The 19,877-nt window shown below is 38.8% G+C and overlaps 1 protein-coding gene across 1 annotated transcript; it reads left to right on the top strand.

The window, feature by feature from the left end:
- The first annotated feature begins 13,401 nt into the window (after positions 1 to 13,401).
- LOC145164281 (zinc finger BED domain-containing protein RICESLEEPER 4-like) lies at positions 13,402 to 16,149 on the top strand. Its single transcript, XM_079083003.1, has 6 exons — positions 13,402 to 13,430; positions 14,469 to 15,028; positions 15,154 to 15,476; positions 15,565 to 15,677; positions 15,720 to 15,983; positions 16,032 to 16,149. The coding sequence occupies exons 1-6, from the start codon at positions 13,402 to 13,404 to the stop codon at positions 16,147 to 16,149; spliced, it is 1,407 nt and encodes a 468-aa protein (XP_078939129.1).
- The last annotated feature ends 3,728 nt before the right edge of the window (positions 16,150 to 19,877 follow it).

Below are 19,877 nucleotides of genomic sequence, written 5' to 3'. Positions count from 1 at the left end.
CACACTCCGCTATTGGTGAGATACGGGACCTCGCCCACACTCACCTCCCTACCAGGCACATACATGTATCACACAGACAACAAGTATAACTATCATACAAACCATTCCTTGGGCACCCGCCCGCTAACATTGGACCTTAGTCCCGAATGCTATACTAGCATACTGTGCCTAGGGCTAACCCCCGGGTCTTCCTACTCATAACTACATGGGCCGGCATTGTGGCCGTAGACCCATCCACACAAAGGGAAACTCACCTTGCACTGCTGAAGACTTGCTGAGCACTTCTGACTGCTAACCGGCACTTCTGAACCGCTGATCCCTCGGCTTCCCGAACTATCAATACCCAAAACAACATTCAGACCACAATAGTCCAAAAGTCAACCCTGGTCAAACTTGGTCAAAGTCAACTTCCAGTTGACTCGACTCGCCGAGTTGTTCTACCAACACGTCGAGTCCTTAGTCCTCCAATTCCAAAACAACCCCGACTCCACACGTCGAGTCTAGCAACAACTCAACGAGTCCTCCTTCAACCATACTCGGGACTAACTTCAACCGACTCGCCGAGTTCATCCTTGAACCCGTCGAGTTCATCATCATCCCATGAATGTCTAGACCATGACTCGCCGAGTTGTATGAACAACTCGTCGAGTCCGCCTTCATAACTAAGGAGATTGCCCCGGACTCGCCGAGTTCCTCCTTGAACTCGTCGAGTATGATGATCATCAAGACCATTATGGACTCAGGCTGGCTGAGTCCCTAACCAACTCAACTCACACCCTTAGCAGAAGGGTTTCGGGGCAAGAAACTCGTCCGACTCGCCGAGTCCCAGAACGGACTCGCCGAGTCCCTCTATGTCCAACCCTATTCATACGATTACAGTCCATTCCAATGCTTCCCACTTGTAGATCTGGGCTCCTGGGGGTAGCATTACACGTAAAGTTGCCAACTTTACGTGCATGCAAAGAGCTATGAAGCTTGAACATCAAATCCAAGCTAAAATGAAGGTCCACAACAAGAAATGAGGCTATGGCTGAGTAAAGCTTCTCACTCAGAACTCCTAAGGCTCATAAATGCACAAATCTAAAGTACTCTTCTTCCAAGGCTCAATACTCGGATTGACCTTGGAAATGGCCCAAAAATGACAAAATCTAGGTTAAGAAGAGGATCTAGATGACTATCAGTCAAGGTATGATCTTTATATCTTCAATTGATCTGAAATGCTTCCCAAACTCTGGATCCACTGCCTCTTATTGAATCCCCAAGGTTTTCCTTCTTCCTTCTAGCTTTAAATCACTCAAAAATGGCAAGAGAAGCTTAAGGACACTCAATGGCTGCTTAGGGTTTCGAGAGTAGGTGAGGGGAGTGATGGAGGCTGGGGTGGAGGCCTGAAATGATGCTTAAACAGGGTACCAAGTCCGGAAATTAGGGTTTCCCAACCCAGACTAGACTCGCCGAGTCCACTCGCCGACTCGTCGAGTCGGTCACTTACTCTTCCCGCTTCGACTCGTCGAGTTCTTCCTTGGAATCGACGAGTTGACCCCTTTGACTTAGGGTTTCCCTTTCCTTTCTTGGCCTTTCTGATTCTGGGTGTTACAACTCTCCCCCACTTAAACTAGACTTCGTCCTCGAAGTCCACCACGGTTAACTTCCTTACAAACCGCATACCACTACCACTACTTCCGAGTATAACACTCTCACCCAACCGGTAACCCTACCGGCACTCCCAGTACACTTGCACAGATACACAAGGGGTTCACCCCTCTTTTCCCGCACTGACACTGGCCTTTCCAAGGCACTTCCCACAAGCAAACAACCTTTTCGATCTCGATCAATGAAAACCCCTATGTTGAAACCGCAATCCTGACCACTCCCAGTGTTGGCCACCACACCAACACTCACGGCTTACTTCCTTCGAGTAGCAGATCCCTCTCTGCTACTGATAAAACTCAATCGGGAACTATACCACAGAGTCCATACAATTGCTCTGAGATTACCTGATCTCGCCGTGAGCAACTTAGCATTACCCGATCAGCTCACTGCTCTCCGCCCTAAGTCCCTTAACATCATTCCTGACTGAAGTCCTCCTGACTTCCATCCACCTACCGGATGAATCGAGTCCATTCTGGTCCCAACCGATCTACCATTACCGAAAATAAAATATTGGTTCCCCACCGGTTACCGAACGCAAGAACATGCCCACAGCCGCTCTCAGCGACTTAAGAAGATACCGCAACAACCTGAACTGCTCTACCAACCTATCCACACTGGCTCTAGAAGATCTGGGATCCTCGATCCCCTACCTTACCCTAAGGTCTCTACCAGGTCCCACCTGCTGCTATAAAAACACGGGCCTCGCCCACGGGTCTCACCCAACTACACTTCGGAGTGGCCTCTCCCAAAGGTCTCACCTATCCAGGGCTATGCAGGCCCACTCCTCCTCTAGTCTCATCTTGCTAAACTTTCCTGACTCTTATCATACTAACTCGGAGATACGGGCTCCTGCCCACACTCCGCTAACTCAGCTGCTAATGAACGCTACGGCTTACCCGCAGTCTTACGACACTTTCCTCACGACTCGCTGCTGGGGAATGTTGCGGCTACCCCACAGTCTTATATCCCGCCTAAACTCGCACCTGGCGAAGGCTCTGCGACCTGGTTTCCCCGAACCAGTCATCAGCTAAACATGAATACACAAACTCAAGGTTGGAAAGTTTCTCCAACTCCCAACTAACCTGATCCTCAATCCAAACATCCACTTGAGCTGCTTCCTTCCTTACCAAGACTGCGAAACCACCCCAGTCTTGTACTTACTTCTATCCTTGGCCACACAGATGGCTCTCCCCCACTTCAACTTGACTAGCTCCTCACAGCTCACAGCTCAGAAGAATTTCCAATTCTTCCTACCATCCCCTGGTCACTCCGCCGAAAACCCGACTTACCACAACTGAGGATCTAACCGATCCATTTCCAATCGACACCTTCCCGAACTAGCGAGGCACTACCAAGCCCCTCACAGGCATGCTACTGATAATGCATCCTAAGTAACCTGCTCTAAAGGAGACGACCTCCAACTATCATTCTAACTTCCAAGGTATGCAAATGGCATATAAATCAATTACAAGCAGGTCGTAAAATTCCGAAATATCATTATCAATACCGATGCAGAACCATAACAATAAGACCACAACATAAGCTGATAGAGAAATGAAAGAAGATATGTACCTGACACATCGGGCTGCTCACACCTCATCTGAAACCAACTGATACGCCCTGCTCCTTGCTGCAGGCGTCTCTGCCCGCCCTGACGTTCGTCGGTGATCCTCATGGTTGCAGGGGCAGGTGCTATCACCTGTCCTGCTGAATGCAAACTCGGACATTGGGCCTTCTTGTGGCCCCTCTGACTGTAATGGAAACATAACAGGTCTGATCCCTGGGTGGTGGTAGCAGTACAATCTCTGCTGAAATGACCAATCCGGCCGCACTTGAAGCAACCAGAATCGCCACCGCTGCCACTCCTACACGCACCCTCGTGCGTCCTGCCGCACTTGCCACAGCGGCCCCGGTCCTGAGGACCTCTCGATCTAGAGTCTGATGTCTTGGGCCTCTTGCCCGATCCCGTAGATACCTGAACCTCCTCCGGCTTCCTCTTCCCGAGGTGCTCCAGATCGATCTCCCTTTCCCTGGCCCGAGCAATCATATCTTCCAGCGTCTTGCAGCTGGTCCGACTCACAAACTCTCTGATGTCGTCTCTCAACATATCGTGATATCGGGCCTTCTTCATCTCCTCATCCGCGACATACTGCTGAACAAGAAGAGCCCTCTCCCTGAACTTGGCGGTGATCTCCGCCACCGTCTCGGTCGTCTGTTGTAGATCCTGGAACTCCCGGGCTAACTGTTACACCTCAATAATCGGTGCAAACTCGGCCTTGAACCTGGCCGAGAAATCACTCCATGTCATCGCGTCCAACGCGGCATCATCCCCGATAGCATGACCAACCTCCTCCCACCAATCCCGTGCTCTGTCCTTCAGAAGACACGAGGCGAGTCGAAACTTGTCCCCCTCGGGACACCGGCTAGAACGAAAAGCGTTGGCGACATCAGCCAACCATCTGCCACTAGCAATGGGGTCCCTAGCCCCATGATAATCTGGAGCCCCACAAGCCCTGAACTCCCGGAATGTCAAAGTACGCGCTCCCAACATAGCCATCATCTCTGTGCGAAAGGCTCCAAGCCTCTCATCCAAAATCTCCAGTAAACCCTCCTTGACCGTGCCAAAGATCACAGGAGTCTGATCAAGAATATCGCACGTAATCTCAGCTGATACAAACTCTCTCATCCGCTCCTCGAGCTGCTCGATCCCTGAACCCGAGCCTGACCCCTCTCTGACACCTGATCCATCCACTGGTCCATCTAGCGATGTCGTCATACTGAAAACATGCCATAACAATCATCAAAATACGCATCGCTGCTGAGGGACCTCATACGCACCGCAAGTTCCCTGGTTTTGTCTCGGCCCCTCTTGATTCGAGTATAGATCCTCTGCTTTCAATAGTACGGGCCCATACTACCTTCCACATCTATCCGTACTTTCCTCAAGAGTTTCCTCGACTCCACCAAGTCCCTTGCACGACTACTACTGCTGCTCCCAACACTAACTCATCCTAGGCCTACCCTAGGGAAACCTCTAACTCAACCAAAACCAGTCCTCAGCTGCTGAAAGTCTCCTCGTAATGCCAATTAGCCATCACCTGAATACCATCACATGTAACGAGGCTCAGATAATCCTTTGAGTAAGGGACTCATCCCTACAACGGTTAAGACTCAAACGAGAGCTACGCAATAGGGTCAAATCTAATACTCTGAGATTATTCAACCCTGATTACATGTGACTTAACGTATTCACCTAACAGCTAACTCCCACCACTCGGAATCCCACAAAGCACAGAGCAAACAACATTCAGACAGAGGAAATTCTAACCATAACATACTCAAGCAGTTCTATCAAAATACAAGAATATGTACTAGCATGCAATATAAGCTCACATAATCAGGCATAACCTAAACAGGCTATCCTACCACTGTCTAACCAATGCTAGCATATAGCTCAATAAGCGCATATAACAGGCACATAAGGCATCCTCCTAGATCCTTAGCCCTACATCTAGCATGCTGATCACATAATCATATCATATCATAAACTTGTATAGGTAATTTGGGGGAACTTACTTGAGCTCGGCTGATTGCATGCACCACACCCTTTTCTCTTTTCAAAGTTCCTTTTGCTTTTTCTAAAACCCTTTTCTTTCCTCAAAATCCTTTTATAAATTTGGTTGTTCTTTTGAAAAATTTATACCACTTCCTCAGTTTGAGTTCAGACACACCCGAGAGTGTGCCCGAATCCCTCAAACCAAGGCTCTGATACCAACTTGTAACATCCCAAAAACCGGGTCCAAAAATTTCTTTTAAAAACATTACTAATTCATAGCGTTAGGTCATTCAAACGTACTAAAAGGGTTTATATGACAAATCATAGTTTCATTTCCAAAACACTTGTTTAATTATCAGAGTAAACATCCCACGCTAACTTGTCATGGTGTGTGCACTGCAATCCTTCCGAGCTCCTCTTCTGAAAACTGAATACCTGAAACCAAAACTGAAAACCGTAAGCACGAAGCTTAGTGAGTTCCCCAACCTACCGCATACCATACATATCTACTGATCCATACATGCCATACATGATACTGAGCACATAACCACATACTGGGCTCCCGCCCGCTGCATTGGGCCTCGCCCGCTATCGGACCCCGTCCGTCACCAGGACCCGCATGGCCCAGGCCCCGCCTCGCTTCGAGCCCCGCTCGGCGTACATATCTGTTTTCCCTTAGGCCCCGCCTGTCTCCGGGCCCCCGCCCGCTAACATATACTAGCATACAATCATATCACAACACATAACCAACCTACTCTACTGGATTACTGTGCTAAGGCCTCGCCTATCTTGGGCCTCGCCCCTGTCCTGCTACCGACGAATCATGGAACCTCGTCCACGCTATTACTGATAGTGAGATATGGTCCCAGCCCACACTCACTCTTTTCCTAACATGGGCCTCGCCCCTGCTCTGCTGCCAATGAGGTTTGGAACACCGTCCACACTCCTACCTATAGTGAGATACGAGCCCAACCCACACTCACTCTTTTCCTAACTTGGGCCTCGCCCCTGTTTTGCTGCTAATGAGGTATGGAACACCGTCCACACTCCGCTATTGGTGAGATACGGGACCTCGCCCACACTCACCTCCCTACCAGGCACATACATGTATCACACAGACAACAAGTATAACTATCATACAAACCATTCCTTGGGCACCCGCCCGCTAACATTGGACCTTAGTCCCGAATGCTATACTAGCATACTGTGCCTAGGGCTAACCCCCGGGTCTTCCTACTCATAACTACATGGGCCGACATTGTAGCCGTAGACCCATCCACACAAAGGGAAACTCACCTTGCACTGCTGAAGACTTGCTGAGCACTTCTGACTGCTAACCGGCACTTCTGAACCGCTGATCCCTCGGCTTCCCGAACTATCAATACCCAAAACAACATTCAGACCACAATAGTCCAAAAGTCAACCCTGGTCAAACTTGGTCAAAGTCAACTTCCAGTTGACTCGACTCGCCGAGTTGTTCTACCAACTCGTCGAGTCCTTAGTCCTCAATTCCAAAACAACCCCGACTCCACACGTCGAGTCTAGCAACAACTCAACGAGTCCTCCTTCAACCATACTCGGGACTAACTTCAACCGACTCGCCGAGTTCATCCTTGAACGCATCGAGTTCATCATCATCCCATGAATGTCTAGACCATGACTCGCCGAGTTGTATGAACAACTCGTCGAGTCCGCCTTCATAACTAAGGAGATTGCCCCGGACTCGCCGAGTTCCTCCTTGAACTCGTCGAGTATGATGATCATCAAGACCATTATGGACTCAGGTTGGCTGAGTCCCTAACCAACTCAACTCACACCCTTAGCAGAAGGGTTTCGGGGCAAGAAACTCGTCCGACTCGCCGAGTCCCAGAACGGACTCGCCGAGTCCCTCTATGTCCAACCCTATTCAGACGATTACAGTCCATTCCAATGCTTCTCACTTGTAGATCTGGGCTCCTGGGGCTAGCATTACACGTAAAGTTGCCAACTTTACGTGCATGCAAAGAGCTATGAAGCTTGAACATCAAATCCAAGCTAAAATGAAGGTCCATAACAAGAAATGAGGCTATGGCTGAGTAAAGCTTCTCACTCAGAACTCCTAAGGCTCATAAATGCACAGATCTAAAGTACTCTTCGTCCACAAAGGCTCAATACTCGGATTGACCTTGGAAATGGCCCAAAAATGACAAAATCTAGGTTAAGAAGAGGATCTAGATGACCATCAGTCAAGGTATGAGCTTTATACCTTCAATTGATCTGAAATGCTTCCCAAACTATGGATCCACTGCCTCTTCTTGAATCCCCAAGGTTTTCCTTCTTCCTTCTAGCTTTAAATCACTCAAAAATGGCAAGAGAAGCTTAAGGACACTCAATGGCTGCTTAGGGTTTCGTGAGTAGGTGAGGGGAGTGATGGAGGCTGGGGTGGAGGCCTGAAATGATGCTTAAATAGGGTACCAAGTCCGGAAATTAGGGTTTCCCAACCCAGACTAGACTCGCCGAGTCCACTCGCCGACTCGTCGAGTCGGTCACTTACTCTTCCACCCGGATCCCGCTTCGACTCATCGAGTTCCTTGGACTCGACGAGTTGACCCCTTTGACTTAGGGTTTCCCTTTCCTTTCTTGGCCTTTCTGATTCTGGGTGTTACAAGATCATTGAAACAAATATAATTGTCATGATTTTGGTATCTGTTGTAAACTCATATGCTGGAAAATAATAAAAAGAAAACCAAAAAAAAAACAAACTCTTATTTTGATATTTAAAGAAGATTAGTGGTTGTAGTTTAGGAGTTGATTAGTATTAAATTACAAAATGTTAAAAAAGCCTAAAAGATGTAATTTATTTGTCACTAGACAAGTCGTCGAAAATCAGAAAACTTTAATTACTTGTCATATTGGTTTTATGTGAAAACTTTTTGTAAGTTTATTAGTCAAATATATAAAAAAAATGATTAAATGTAACAAGAATATCTATAATTGTTGGTCACAATAGTCTTTTTCGATATATATATATATATATATATATATATATATATATATATATATATATATATAAGTTTATTGGTTAAATTTATATAAAAAATCACTAAATTTGTATAATTACAAAATTTGTACACCATAACAAGTAATTATCCTTTTACAAAAAATGCTTGTAGATGGTTTTCAGTATTTAAATTGTCCATCAAATCTACATGTTAAAGATATATTTAACAGAAATTAAATATTCTTTTATTTTTTCTTTCATATCCATCATCTTATTATTTTTTTATTTTTTCTTTTATATCCATCATCTTATTATTTTTAGATGGTGAAAAGTGTAAATAAAAATTTATTAATTTTATTAAATATGACAAATGTTACAATCTTAAATGTAGAAAGATGATAGGAAGAAAAAATAAGAGGATATTTGATTTCTCTATATTTAAACTTCTATTTTTTTTGTAAGAAAACAGACAATACAATAGTTACCACTATTACACGTTTACATCGAATATTAAATGAAAGATCGCTCAAAGTAAGCGTTATAACCAGCATAAATACTATAAACGAACTTTAGAAAGTTTGCTTTAGAACATGAGACCAATTGATTGAAACATTAGCTCAAAATAAATCCACTATCAGGCTTTAAAAAAAAAAACAAAAAAAAAAAACAAAGTTGCAAAGCCTTGTTTTCTAATGTATGTATGTATTAGTATTATCATTACATATTTTGTTTACAATAGCGATTTGTATTTGACCTAAATAATAGGAATTATGCCATCGATATTTACTAAATACATACACATATATAAAGCTATTTGTCCTTGACAAAAATAATAAACTTAGTCTGGGTTTGGCGGACTAATTAAAATTATAGTTAATAAATGGAAAACTAATTGTTAGCTAATAAATTTGTTGATAAAAAAAATAATATTTGGTAAAAATAGCTGAAATGTATAAAATAACATAAAAATACACGTAAAAGATTGAGTTTTTTTATAATTAATAAAAAATCTATTTAGAAAATTTGAGGAAAAAAAACCCTCAATATAGGTATGAGCTCGGTTCCAAAACCGACCGAAATAGGAATGAATAACTAGGAACCGGCCGCTATGGACTAAAGGCTAAAGCGCTTCAGGTTTTTTTGGTTCCAATACCAGTTTCTGACAATTATGTCGTTTTCTAGCCGATTAGTTTCATGGTCCATTAAGTCCTTTTTCAACCCCATTAAGTCATTTTCCAATTCAATTTCAAATGAGTTCCAATCTACTTCTATTAAATTTAATCTAAAGAACCAATAACAATTTACCAAACAAATACTAACATCAAATGCAATGTAAAAGAAATTATAATAAAACTTCATATATCAAAACTTAAATGCCAATATACCAAAAGAAATAATATTACAAATTCATTTTACTCATTTGTCAAGCCACGGAAAAGAAACAATCCAAGGGGCAGGGGCAATTTTGATTTCTATGTTTTATTTCTCAAAAGTTGTAATCGATCAAAAAAGGTGTTATCTTTTGGCCTCCCTAGTTTGGCTCAGTTTCAGCGGAGCTGGTGGAACCGAAACCTCAAAAATCGAGAACTAATTAAACCTTAAAGTTGAAACCAAGAACCACCCCATCCATGTAGTGATGGATTAGACCGAACTGGACCATTTGCTCATTACTAGCTTAATAAGCTCATTGAAACACTAGTCTAGGTAGTTTATTAAAAAAAAAAACAATCGTATAAACTACTTTTTGGTTTGTAAAACATAAAGACCAAAAAAAAGCTCGAGCAATACGTTAGTAGTGACATGTCAAACATAACCTTAGGCCTTGTTTGATATTAGGCTGACTATGACCGCTCAGCAATTTTAGCTGATTCGGTCCGATTACCCGTTTGCTAAACCTAGAAATCGGCTAACTCGGTCAGCTATCACTAGCCCAAGGCCTTACTCGGTCCATTGATTAAAAGTAGCTTACTCAAAAAATTGACAAATATGCTCAGAAAAAGAATGAGGCTATTATCTTCAGGGAAATTATATGTTGTGCCTCCCTCATTTCTTCCACATAAACTTGAAGCAGTCTTCCCTCCGCCAGATCGACGCCGACATCTCAAGCTTCGTCACCGGCCTCCGTCTAGCGCTGTCGTGCTACATATGCATTTATTCGTCAATTTTTTTTAAATCAATTTTCTAATGTTGATGTTTTTGTATGTATGTTTGTTGGATGAAATCATAATTATCTTGTATGTTCTTACCAATGTTGGAATGTTTTAACGAAAATCCAGAAAAAGCCCCTTTTATTTTTTATATGATGTATCAAATTAGATTGTATGATTAATGACATCAATTTTTTGTTGATAGCTTGATATGAAATCAAAATTTGTTGGTATGAAATAAGAATTTCTTTGTATGAAATCAAAAATTATGCTATACATGTTGGTAAAAATATGATGAAATCAAATTTATGTTTGATTTCTCCTCTACATTTATGTTAAGTTGGCCGATTTATCCTAGACAGGACATATAAGAGACCTAGAGTTAGTTGGAAGTTGGAATATGTAGATAAAATTTTCCTGGAAGCATCTATACACGAACTAATAACTAATGGTCGGGAGGGTAGTGGCTTAAAAGGAAGCTCATGGAATGTAGTAACGGAAAAACTGAAAAACGCTCATCACTTTATTGTGGACAAAAAAAAATGAAAAATCAATATGACTACTTAAAAGCAAAACTTTGAATCTTAATATTTATTAAATTTTCAAAACTCATTATTTTGTTTTACTAGTTTGATAATATTTATTAAATTTTCATACAGTTAAACAAGTTTGTAGACAAATTAAGAAATGTGTCCCTCCCTTTCCCCAATCTTTGCATACATCTATTGATGGAGGCAACCTCGACCAACGTTCACGGTTAGGGGTCATCTTCACCAATCCCTCATCCCGCCGTCGAAGAATTAACTAAGCATAATTTCGATAATGTTTAAATGGAAACCCCATCCTCAACTGATACCCCACATGCAAGTGAAAGATCTTCTGGTCGGTAAAAAAACGAGGGAGGAAAACGAAATGGCAAATAAGTTCATTGAAACTAGCCCTATCGAAAATACCCGTTACACGAATTACCCGCCCAATTTTTTCAAGTATCGGGTAAATCGGGTATCGGGTTAATTTTTTCGGGTATTTGGGTAACCCGATTTTTTTTTCAGGTCGGGTAAAGGGTAAGTTTTTTGGGTTTCGGGTATACCCGATTACCTGAAATATATTTAACAAATAGTGAATGGCTCCCTCATTCTATTTTCTCTACGTCAAAAAAAACCCTTGTCCGCTCTTCGTTCATCACCGGTCAATCAACTTCAGCTGGTCGTCCCCGCCTCCTCGCCGGTCAGCTAGTCGTCGGCTTGTCCCCGCCTCGCCGGTCATCAGCTGGTCGTCGCCAGTCGGCTCGTCGCAGCATCAATGTAAGTGATAACAACCAATTGCTTTTATTTTACAGTTTACACTTTGTTGGGATTCATTCTTGAATATGCTTGGCATGACTGTGTTTGTTAAATTTGGGAAACGATTCATTCTTGAATACACTGTTAAATTTCATCCCTTAACTTGATAGTCTTCATACTTGTTGCTATTTGACCTGCTGGCTCGTGCTTGTGGTCTGGTTAGTATTTATTTTTTGTTTCTATTTGACTACACAAGAAGAGTATATGACAGATTTGTGTTGTTGAAGAAGAAAAGTATTTGAATCCTTATATCTCTAATATTACTAAACTACCATTAATATTTATTCGACTACTCCTAATTTGATAAGTAAATGTTCAGCTATTGAAGAATTAAATTCAGTTGTTTTTAGTGAACTTTGTAGCTATGGATTGTAATTATTTGAGATAGTTTGTTTGGATGTTTATAGCATAACAAACAAACATACATATAAAAGAACTAACAAATAATAAGAAACATAAAGAAAGAAAATCTAATCACTACCTTTGAATATTCATCTAACATCTCTTGAGCACAATTGCTACACATTGCCAAGGTCATCTCAATAAAATCCACTTCTATTGAGCATATCATATGAAACAAAATGTTTATCTTTCAAATGTTTTATTTCGTTTTTCACATGTTCGTGGTGTGTCCATTATTTAGTTTTTGTCATGTGTATATTTGGTTGACTAAACTGCACAAATGCTTCATGTGGTTTGTCGAAAATTGTCACTTTGGTCCAAAAAAGTTTGGACTAGCACCAGTGGTCCAAAAAGGTTTGGACTAGCACCAGTGGTCCAAAACTTTCATTTTGTTGCGTCTTTGGTCCAATCTGTTCTGATTTTTTTCAAAATGACGGATTTGCCCATGTTAATATGATTTTCTCTTTTTTCTTATTTGTTTTTCTGACATTCAGATTTAAAAAAAAACATAAAATAAAAATAAAAATCTCTCTCTCTCTCTCTCTCCTGATTTTCAGATTAAAAAAACTAAAAAATAAAAATAAAAATAAAATTCTCTCTCTCTCTCTCTCTCTCTCTCTCTCTCTCTCTCTCTCTCTCTCTCTCTCTCTCTCTCTCTCTCTCTCTCTCTCTCTCTCTCTCTCTCTCCGAACACAATCCAAAACACACCATAATTCAAAAGTTCTTCAAAAAAAGAATTACACACATACAAAACAAACATACTCATAAATCTGAAACATTTCTAGAACTAAATCTGTAATCAATTTGTGTGTATGGCATAGATCAAGAAACATAAATATGAAATCGATTGTCTTCAAAATTATTTCTGGAACTAAAAAACCCAAAAAATGAATATGAAATCGTATGTTCTTCAAAATTATTTCTGGAACTAAAAAACCCAAAAAACAAATCTGTAATTGATTTGTGTGTATGGGATAGATCAAGAAACATCACCCATTTGACAGGATCCACAGGACAACATTTGGTTTCTCCCTTGAAATCTGATTGTAAGAAAGATCAGTAACCTGAATAGAAAACCCAATCGGCTTCAACCCGCCATTAAAATCGATTTACAGCCAAATCAAGCTCGTTGTAAAGGTGGAAACACTGGAAAAAACAGCGATTAGATCTCGGATACATGAAGAACTCGAACTCTTCATCACCACCACTGAAACCCTAGTTGCGCCGCATGTCCAAACCATAATGCCGCCATCAGATGAGAATAGTCTCCATGAAACCCTAGCCGCCATGAACATCCCAGATCTGTGTTTGAGGGAGTAGCAGATGAAGAAGAAGGTAGATGAAGAAGCACGGTTCGTCGGTGGATTTGAATAAGATGCACGAGAAAATGACTTCAATGAAATTGTTGTTAAAGTCGTCCTTGATAACTCTAGTGCCAGAGAAGATGACTTCAATGGAGAGAAGTTTTGAATCAGGTGATCTAGTGACTAAAGCTGCATATTTACGAGAGAGAGAGAGAGAGAGAGAGAGAGAGAGAGAGAGAGAGAGAGAGAGAGAGAGAGAGAGAGAGAGAGAGAGAGAGAGAATTTTATTTTTATTTTTATTTTTTTGTTTTTTTAATCTGAAAATCAGGAGAGAGAGAGAGAGAGAGAGAGAGAGAGAGAGAGAGAGAGATTTATTTTTATTTTCTGTTTTTTTTAATGTGAAATCAGAAAAACAAATAAGAAAAAAGAGAAAATCATATTAATAGGGGCAAATCCGTTATTTTGAAAAAAAAACAGAATAGATTGGACCAAAGACGCAACAAAATGAAAGTTTTGGACCATTGGTGCTAGTCCAAACCTTTTTGGACCAAAATGTCAATTTTCGACAAACCACAAGGACCATTTGTGCAGTTTAGTCTATTTGGTTTTAGCTTTCATTTTTGTGATTATGATCAGTTTTGCACTTTGGATCATATGTTGCATGTCTGTAGTTTTGTGGAAATATGAAATATGTGTGTATTAGTTAATTAATAAGTCATGGTGGTGAGTTTCTTGATCGGTTGATCCCTTTCTTTTTATATTTATGTTATTTCTGATAATTTTATTTGCCAACCATCATGCATGCCTGCTTGTTATCGGTTCATTAAACCTTTATTATGCTGACTAGAATTAGATCAACTGGTTCCACATTAAAGGGAAGGAAAACACAGTTTCAAAAAGAGCAAGAGATTTCAACCTGCTTGTTATCGGTTCATTAATAATACTTTTAAGTTTTAAGGAAAAGAAAATATGTTGCTAGCCTATATGTCTGTTTGTTTTTCCTGTTTATCATTTTTTTTCCTGTTTTTTTTTTTCTTGATTTGTATGTTTTTTTAACAGTTTTTCTGTTTTTTTTTCTTGTTTTAGATGTCAAAAACGAATGACTATATTGAAGTGGAAGATGAGACGGTTGAAGTTTACAACCCAACCAATGATCAAGTTCCACAAGAAAAAGAGAAAAAAAACTAAAGAATTCAACCCAAGATCGAAAGTTTGGAAAGAATTTGAAAGGTATAAGGACGAAAATGGTGTTCAAAGATGCAAATGTAAGCATTGTGGTGGCGGGAATTACAAGTGCGAATCAGGTGGTTATGGGACCAAAAATCTAGGTTATCATTTAACTAAATGTAAAGCTTACTTTGCTAAACTTAATGGTGGGCAAAAACAACTAGCTTTCCAATATGGTGATGTTAACAAATTGTCAACTTGGAAATTTGATCAAAATGAGAGTCGGAAAGCTCTAGCCCACATGTTGGTACTTGACGAACTTCCTTTTAGCTTTGTAGAAGGTGCGGGGTTTAAGTATTACAATAGTGTTACTCAACCATTGTTTAAAGTTCCATGTAGAAGTACAAGCACAACGGATGTCTACCAATTGTTTGTAGACGAAAAAGAAAAAATTCGTGACTTTATTAAAAAAAATGTTGGTAGAATATGTTTGACCACCGATACGTGGACTTCTAAACAACAATCATGTTATATGTGTCTCACCGCCCACTTTATTGATAACGAATGGAAATTGAAAAAAAAATGTTGTGTTTTTCTCATGAAGAGAGTCACCGTGGGGTTGATATTGGGAAAATGGTTGAGAAATATTTAATGGAATGGGAAATAGAAAATGTTTTCACAATTTCTATTGACAATGCAAGTGTGAATGATGTGGCAAATGACTTCTTGAAAAAAAGTTTTCAAAACTCCAACAAGTGTCTTCTAAATGGGAAATGGATGCACATTCGATGTCTTGCCCACATTTTAAATTTAGTGGTGCAAGATGACATAAAAAAAGTTGATAATGCGGTTGAGATAGTTCGATGGACGGTTAAATGGATTAGGCAATCGCCTTCTAGAATTCATAAGTTTACCGAGTTTGCTAAGGTTGCTAATCCCGGTATAACAAAACACTTGAAGAGAGATGTGTCAACAAGATGAAACTCTACTTACCATATGTTGGAAATTGCCCAAGCTTACGAAAAAACTTTTGAGAGATATGATCTTGAGGAATTTGATTTTTGGTACGAAATTGAAAAGGCGGGCTTGTCGATACCTTCATCAAGCGATTGGGAAAGGGTTAGGAATGTATGTCGTTTTTTAAAGCCTTTTCATGATGTTACTTTGAAGATTTTCGGGACACTATGTGACATCAAACACATGCATTGAAGATATACATTCCATTTGTACACTCTTGGATGATGCTATTTCCGATTCTAGTCTTTGTGATATTGCATTGGCCATGAAAATAAAGTTTGATAAGTATTTTGGTGGCATAGAAAAAATGAATTTATTGCTCTACTTTGCTTTGATTCTTGATCCGAGGAACAAAGTAAAATATTTGGTTATACTACTTGAGGATCGTTATGGAGAAAAGGGGGTGGATGCCAAAAAGTAATATATCATGGATTCTATGTATGAATTATATAATGATTATATTAGAATTCATTCTCCAAGAGAAAAGATGAAGACGAACATAGTTGAATCAATTGGGGAGTTAGAAAAGTATTTGCAAGAAAGTGTTGAAGACGACTCAGAAATGTTTAGTATTCTAGATTAGTGGAAAGTGAATAGTCCAAGATTCTCGGTTTCTATCATTGATGGCAAGAGATGTGTTCGGCATTCCCGTCTCAACCGTGGCTTCGAAATCCGTTTTTAGCACTAGTGGGAGGGTTTTGGATCCGTTTAGGAGTTCTTTGACTCCTAAGATTGTTGAAAGTTTAATTTGTACACAAGATTGGATCCAGGGTAGCATAAGTGACACAATCGATTATGAAAAAGATTGGGAAGAAAATCAACAAATTGACAAAGGTAATTGTTTATCGTTGATTATTTTAATTATTGTAAATTTAATATCTTTTCCTTTTAATACTAACATTATTTGACTTTTTTTATATAAAATTGAGCAAGATGAAGTAGTGAAGGTGCAAGAAGAACGAGTAGGTGCAAGAAGACGAGTATATTTATGAATGTCTTTTGGAACTTGACATGTTATTATTTTCATAATATTTAATGGTTTTCTATGTTTTCTAGATTTAAGACGAAAGTTTTTTTAGTAAATGCAAAATACATGCATATACATTGATATCAAATAATTTAAATGGTTGACTTTGGTTGTTATTATTTCATCAAAATGCATTTGTGTATATTTTTCTTTGTCTTTCAAGTGTTTTAATTTACAAATGTTTCATCTAAAACAATGAGTAGTAATAAATCTAGTCTATATATTGAACTCTTATTTTATTCTATTATGAGATTCAACTTTTAAACTAAGATATTTAAGTATTTGTTTTTGTAACATCTTATTAGGTTTGATTAAATTGTTAAACGAATACTTGATATCTCAAATATTATTGACTAAAAAATCTCAATGTTTAAAGTTTAAGCACGATATATTTATTTTATTAAATTTATTTTTACGTGCCATTATTTAAAAAATAAAATAAAATAAAATAAAAATCGGATAATACTTGAATTACCCAAATTTAATTTGGGTCGGGTAACGGGTAATTTTTTTAATATGAAAAACTCAAATTACACGACCCGCATTAGGGATGAGCATATGACCCTTTGGACCGGACCGGACAAAAAAAAATCGGGACCGGACCGGATATTCATATTAGTGGGCCGGTTTTCGGATTTTGTTTTTACCACTATTCGGTTTCGGGTTTGGACCGAACCGTATCCGAAATACGGGATTTAACCCGGACCGGACCGGAAAACATATATTAGTTAATGTTATGAAGCTTTTATTGAATTATAAATTATTGCTACAAAAAATAATGTATCTAATGTGATTGAGTATTAAAATTGAGTACCACATGTCTCACCAAATTGGATATAATAAGATAATAAAGAAGTAACATTCGTAATGTATCTATCATAATATTATTTATAAGGCTTTTTTTTCTAAAAAACATGAACATTAAATTACCATTAGTTTTTTTAGGAACTGTGAGGCTCGTCCCTACGAGCAACAACTACAAAATAATAATAATAATAATAATAATAATAATAAAAAAATAAAAAAAAACCCTTGTGCGGCTCTTCCATAATTCACGGCAGTGACAAATTTTTTTTTTCTGGGTTCGACCTCTAGTCTCCAACTCTCCATCGCATTCCACTGTTACAAAAAAAAAAAAAAAAAAAAAAAAAACTACGGATCTACTCTCTTATAGACAACATACTTTCCTCTCCTATACAATGGTGAATGAAAATTGGATTGGTTCCATGGAAGCCGATCAAAATGAAGTAAGTCCAAAAAGTCTACTTCGGTCCAAAACTCGGTTTAGTACACGGAACCGGACCGGACCGAACCCAGACCCGATACACACAAAAACGGTCCGGTTTTTGGGTAAGCAAATTCACGATTTTCGGTCTTCGGGCCGGTCCGGTCCGGGTCTGGCCCGTTGCTCATCCCTAACCCAAATTACCCGAAACCCGAAAATTTTACCTGATCAACACCTCTAATTGAAACACACTAGAAGATGACTTAAGAGAAGTTGGGAGGGAAATTATCAAATTTGCAAATTCGTTGGTGGGAAAAAAAAGATCGATAATGATAGACTCATGCATGGAAAAGTTGGAAAATATGGAGTGGGGTGATTCTGATATGAAATACCAAACGGCTCTTTTACTATTCAGTAAAAGTGTCGATATTAGAAAAGTTTGATTACACCTTAAGTTGTCGAGTTGTGAGTTGTGGGTGAGAAATGTTGAAATGTCAAAAGGAAGTCTGGATTATTTGCATGACTTTTGGTTAACTTTTAGATTACTTTTCTATGACTTTCGGTTTACTTTTAGATGACTTTATGTATTTTGATGAATTTTAAATGTTATGTATTTGGATGAATATTAAATGATATTTGAATGTGAAATTTGGATGAATTTTAAATGTTATGTATTTAACATCACATATGGATACGGATGTTCAAATTTTAGCTTTCTTTTTACTTACATGGTAACTGTTGACGTCGGCCTGACAAAGACAAAGACGTATTGAAAGAAAAAAAGATAAAGATTCAAATTTAAGCGAACATGGGTATACACAATAGCTGCTATGCGGATCTTCCAAACAATATCTCGATATGATGTGTCTTTCATTCAAAACGTTTGTACTATTATGCAATCATTTTACCCAAAGAAATCGGTTGCAAGCTAGTAGGACAATAAGAATTGAAAAGAAAATGGCTATGTTATAAATGTTATAGGGCATAATGAATGTTTTCGAGTGGTTAAACAAAGATTTTAGCACTCCACAAAAATGGTTCATTAATGTTTTCATGAGGTCCGGATTGCAATGATGTTTTTGCAAAAGAAATTATAGTGTCAACGTCATCTAATGCAACTGCAAATACCTCAAAATGGCATTGAAGGCTGAAAGACATATTTGCCGAAGCAATAAGTGTGTTAGATGGAACTTTTATGCATTCAGTTGTGCCCGTTGATCAACAAACTCGTTATAGGAGAAGAGGAAAAAGTGAATGTTATCAAAACATAGTGGAAATTTATGGTTTTGATATGATTCACCTTTGTATAAGTTGGATGAGAGGACATAGCACATGATTTATAAGTTTTGAAAAAAGTTATATCTAATCTCAGCTCGGATTTCCATTCCCTCCACAAAGTATATAATACTTATATAAATTTTATTATTAATTACATTATCTATAACCTTTTTATAATATTGTCACAATAACGTTTACAAAAAAAATATATTATATTTGTGATGTTGCATATACTAACACTCGTGGATTTATGACTCACTGCCACAATGCAAAGTATAAATTAGCCATTTTTTGACGAAGACGAAATAAAGAAACATTCAATCATGTTCATGAAGTAAGGTTCAAAAAGCATTGAATATATGTGTACTTTGCATGAGCAAATTGCTAATCAACTACTTTCAAATAGTTCAAGTTAATTGATATATGTTTAAATTTGAGTGTGTTTGTGTTTTAACTTATTTATGTTTAATTTGAATTTGAGTATGTTTGTATTTGGATTTTAATTGATTTGTTTGAATTTGAGTATGATTGTACTTTTTATAATTATTCAACAACTTCATTCAAACATTTTATTTTCATCATTTAGTACATTCAAACATTTTATTTTCATCATTTAGTACATTCAGTCAGAAGCCAAAATCAAGCAGCAAGTTTCAAACAGAAACAGACTTTGTCAAAACTAGGCAACAAGTTTCAATAAGAAACAAACGTTGTCAGAGCTTGACTTCTTGACTCGGACAGATCTCACTCAATCAGCAACTATCAAACAACTTAGATGATA

This window comes from Lactuca virosa, chromosome 3, assembly GCF_052849685.1.
Source record: "Lactuca virosa cultivar CGN04683 chromosome 3, Lactuca_virosa_CGN04683_v6, whole genome shotgun sequence".
Lineage (NCBI taxonomy): Eukaryota > Viridiplantae > Streptophyta > Magnoliopsida > Asterales > Asteraceae > Lactuca > Lactuca virosa.
The sequence above is the reverse complement of the archived record's forward strand: the minus strand, read 5'-3'. Positions and strand labels throughout refer to the sequence as shown.

Bases quoted from the DNA above. Each gene is read 5' to 3' on its own strand.
- LOC145164281 (XM_079083003.1), top strand. From the start codon at position 13,402: ATGAAGAAGAAGGTAGATGAAGAAGCACG. The intron at 15,477-15,564 runs GTTGCTAATCCC...AAATTGCCCAAG, and splicing joins AGTTTACCGAGTTTGCTAAG to CTTACGAAAAAACTTTTGAG. The intron at 15,984-16,031 runs GTAATATATCAT...TGATTATATTAG, and splicing joins AAGGGGGTGGATGCCAAAAA to AATTCATTCTCCAAGAGAAA.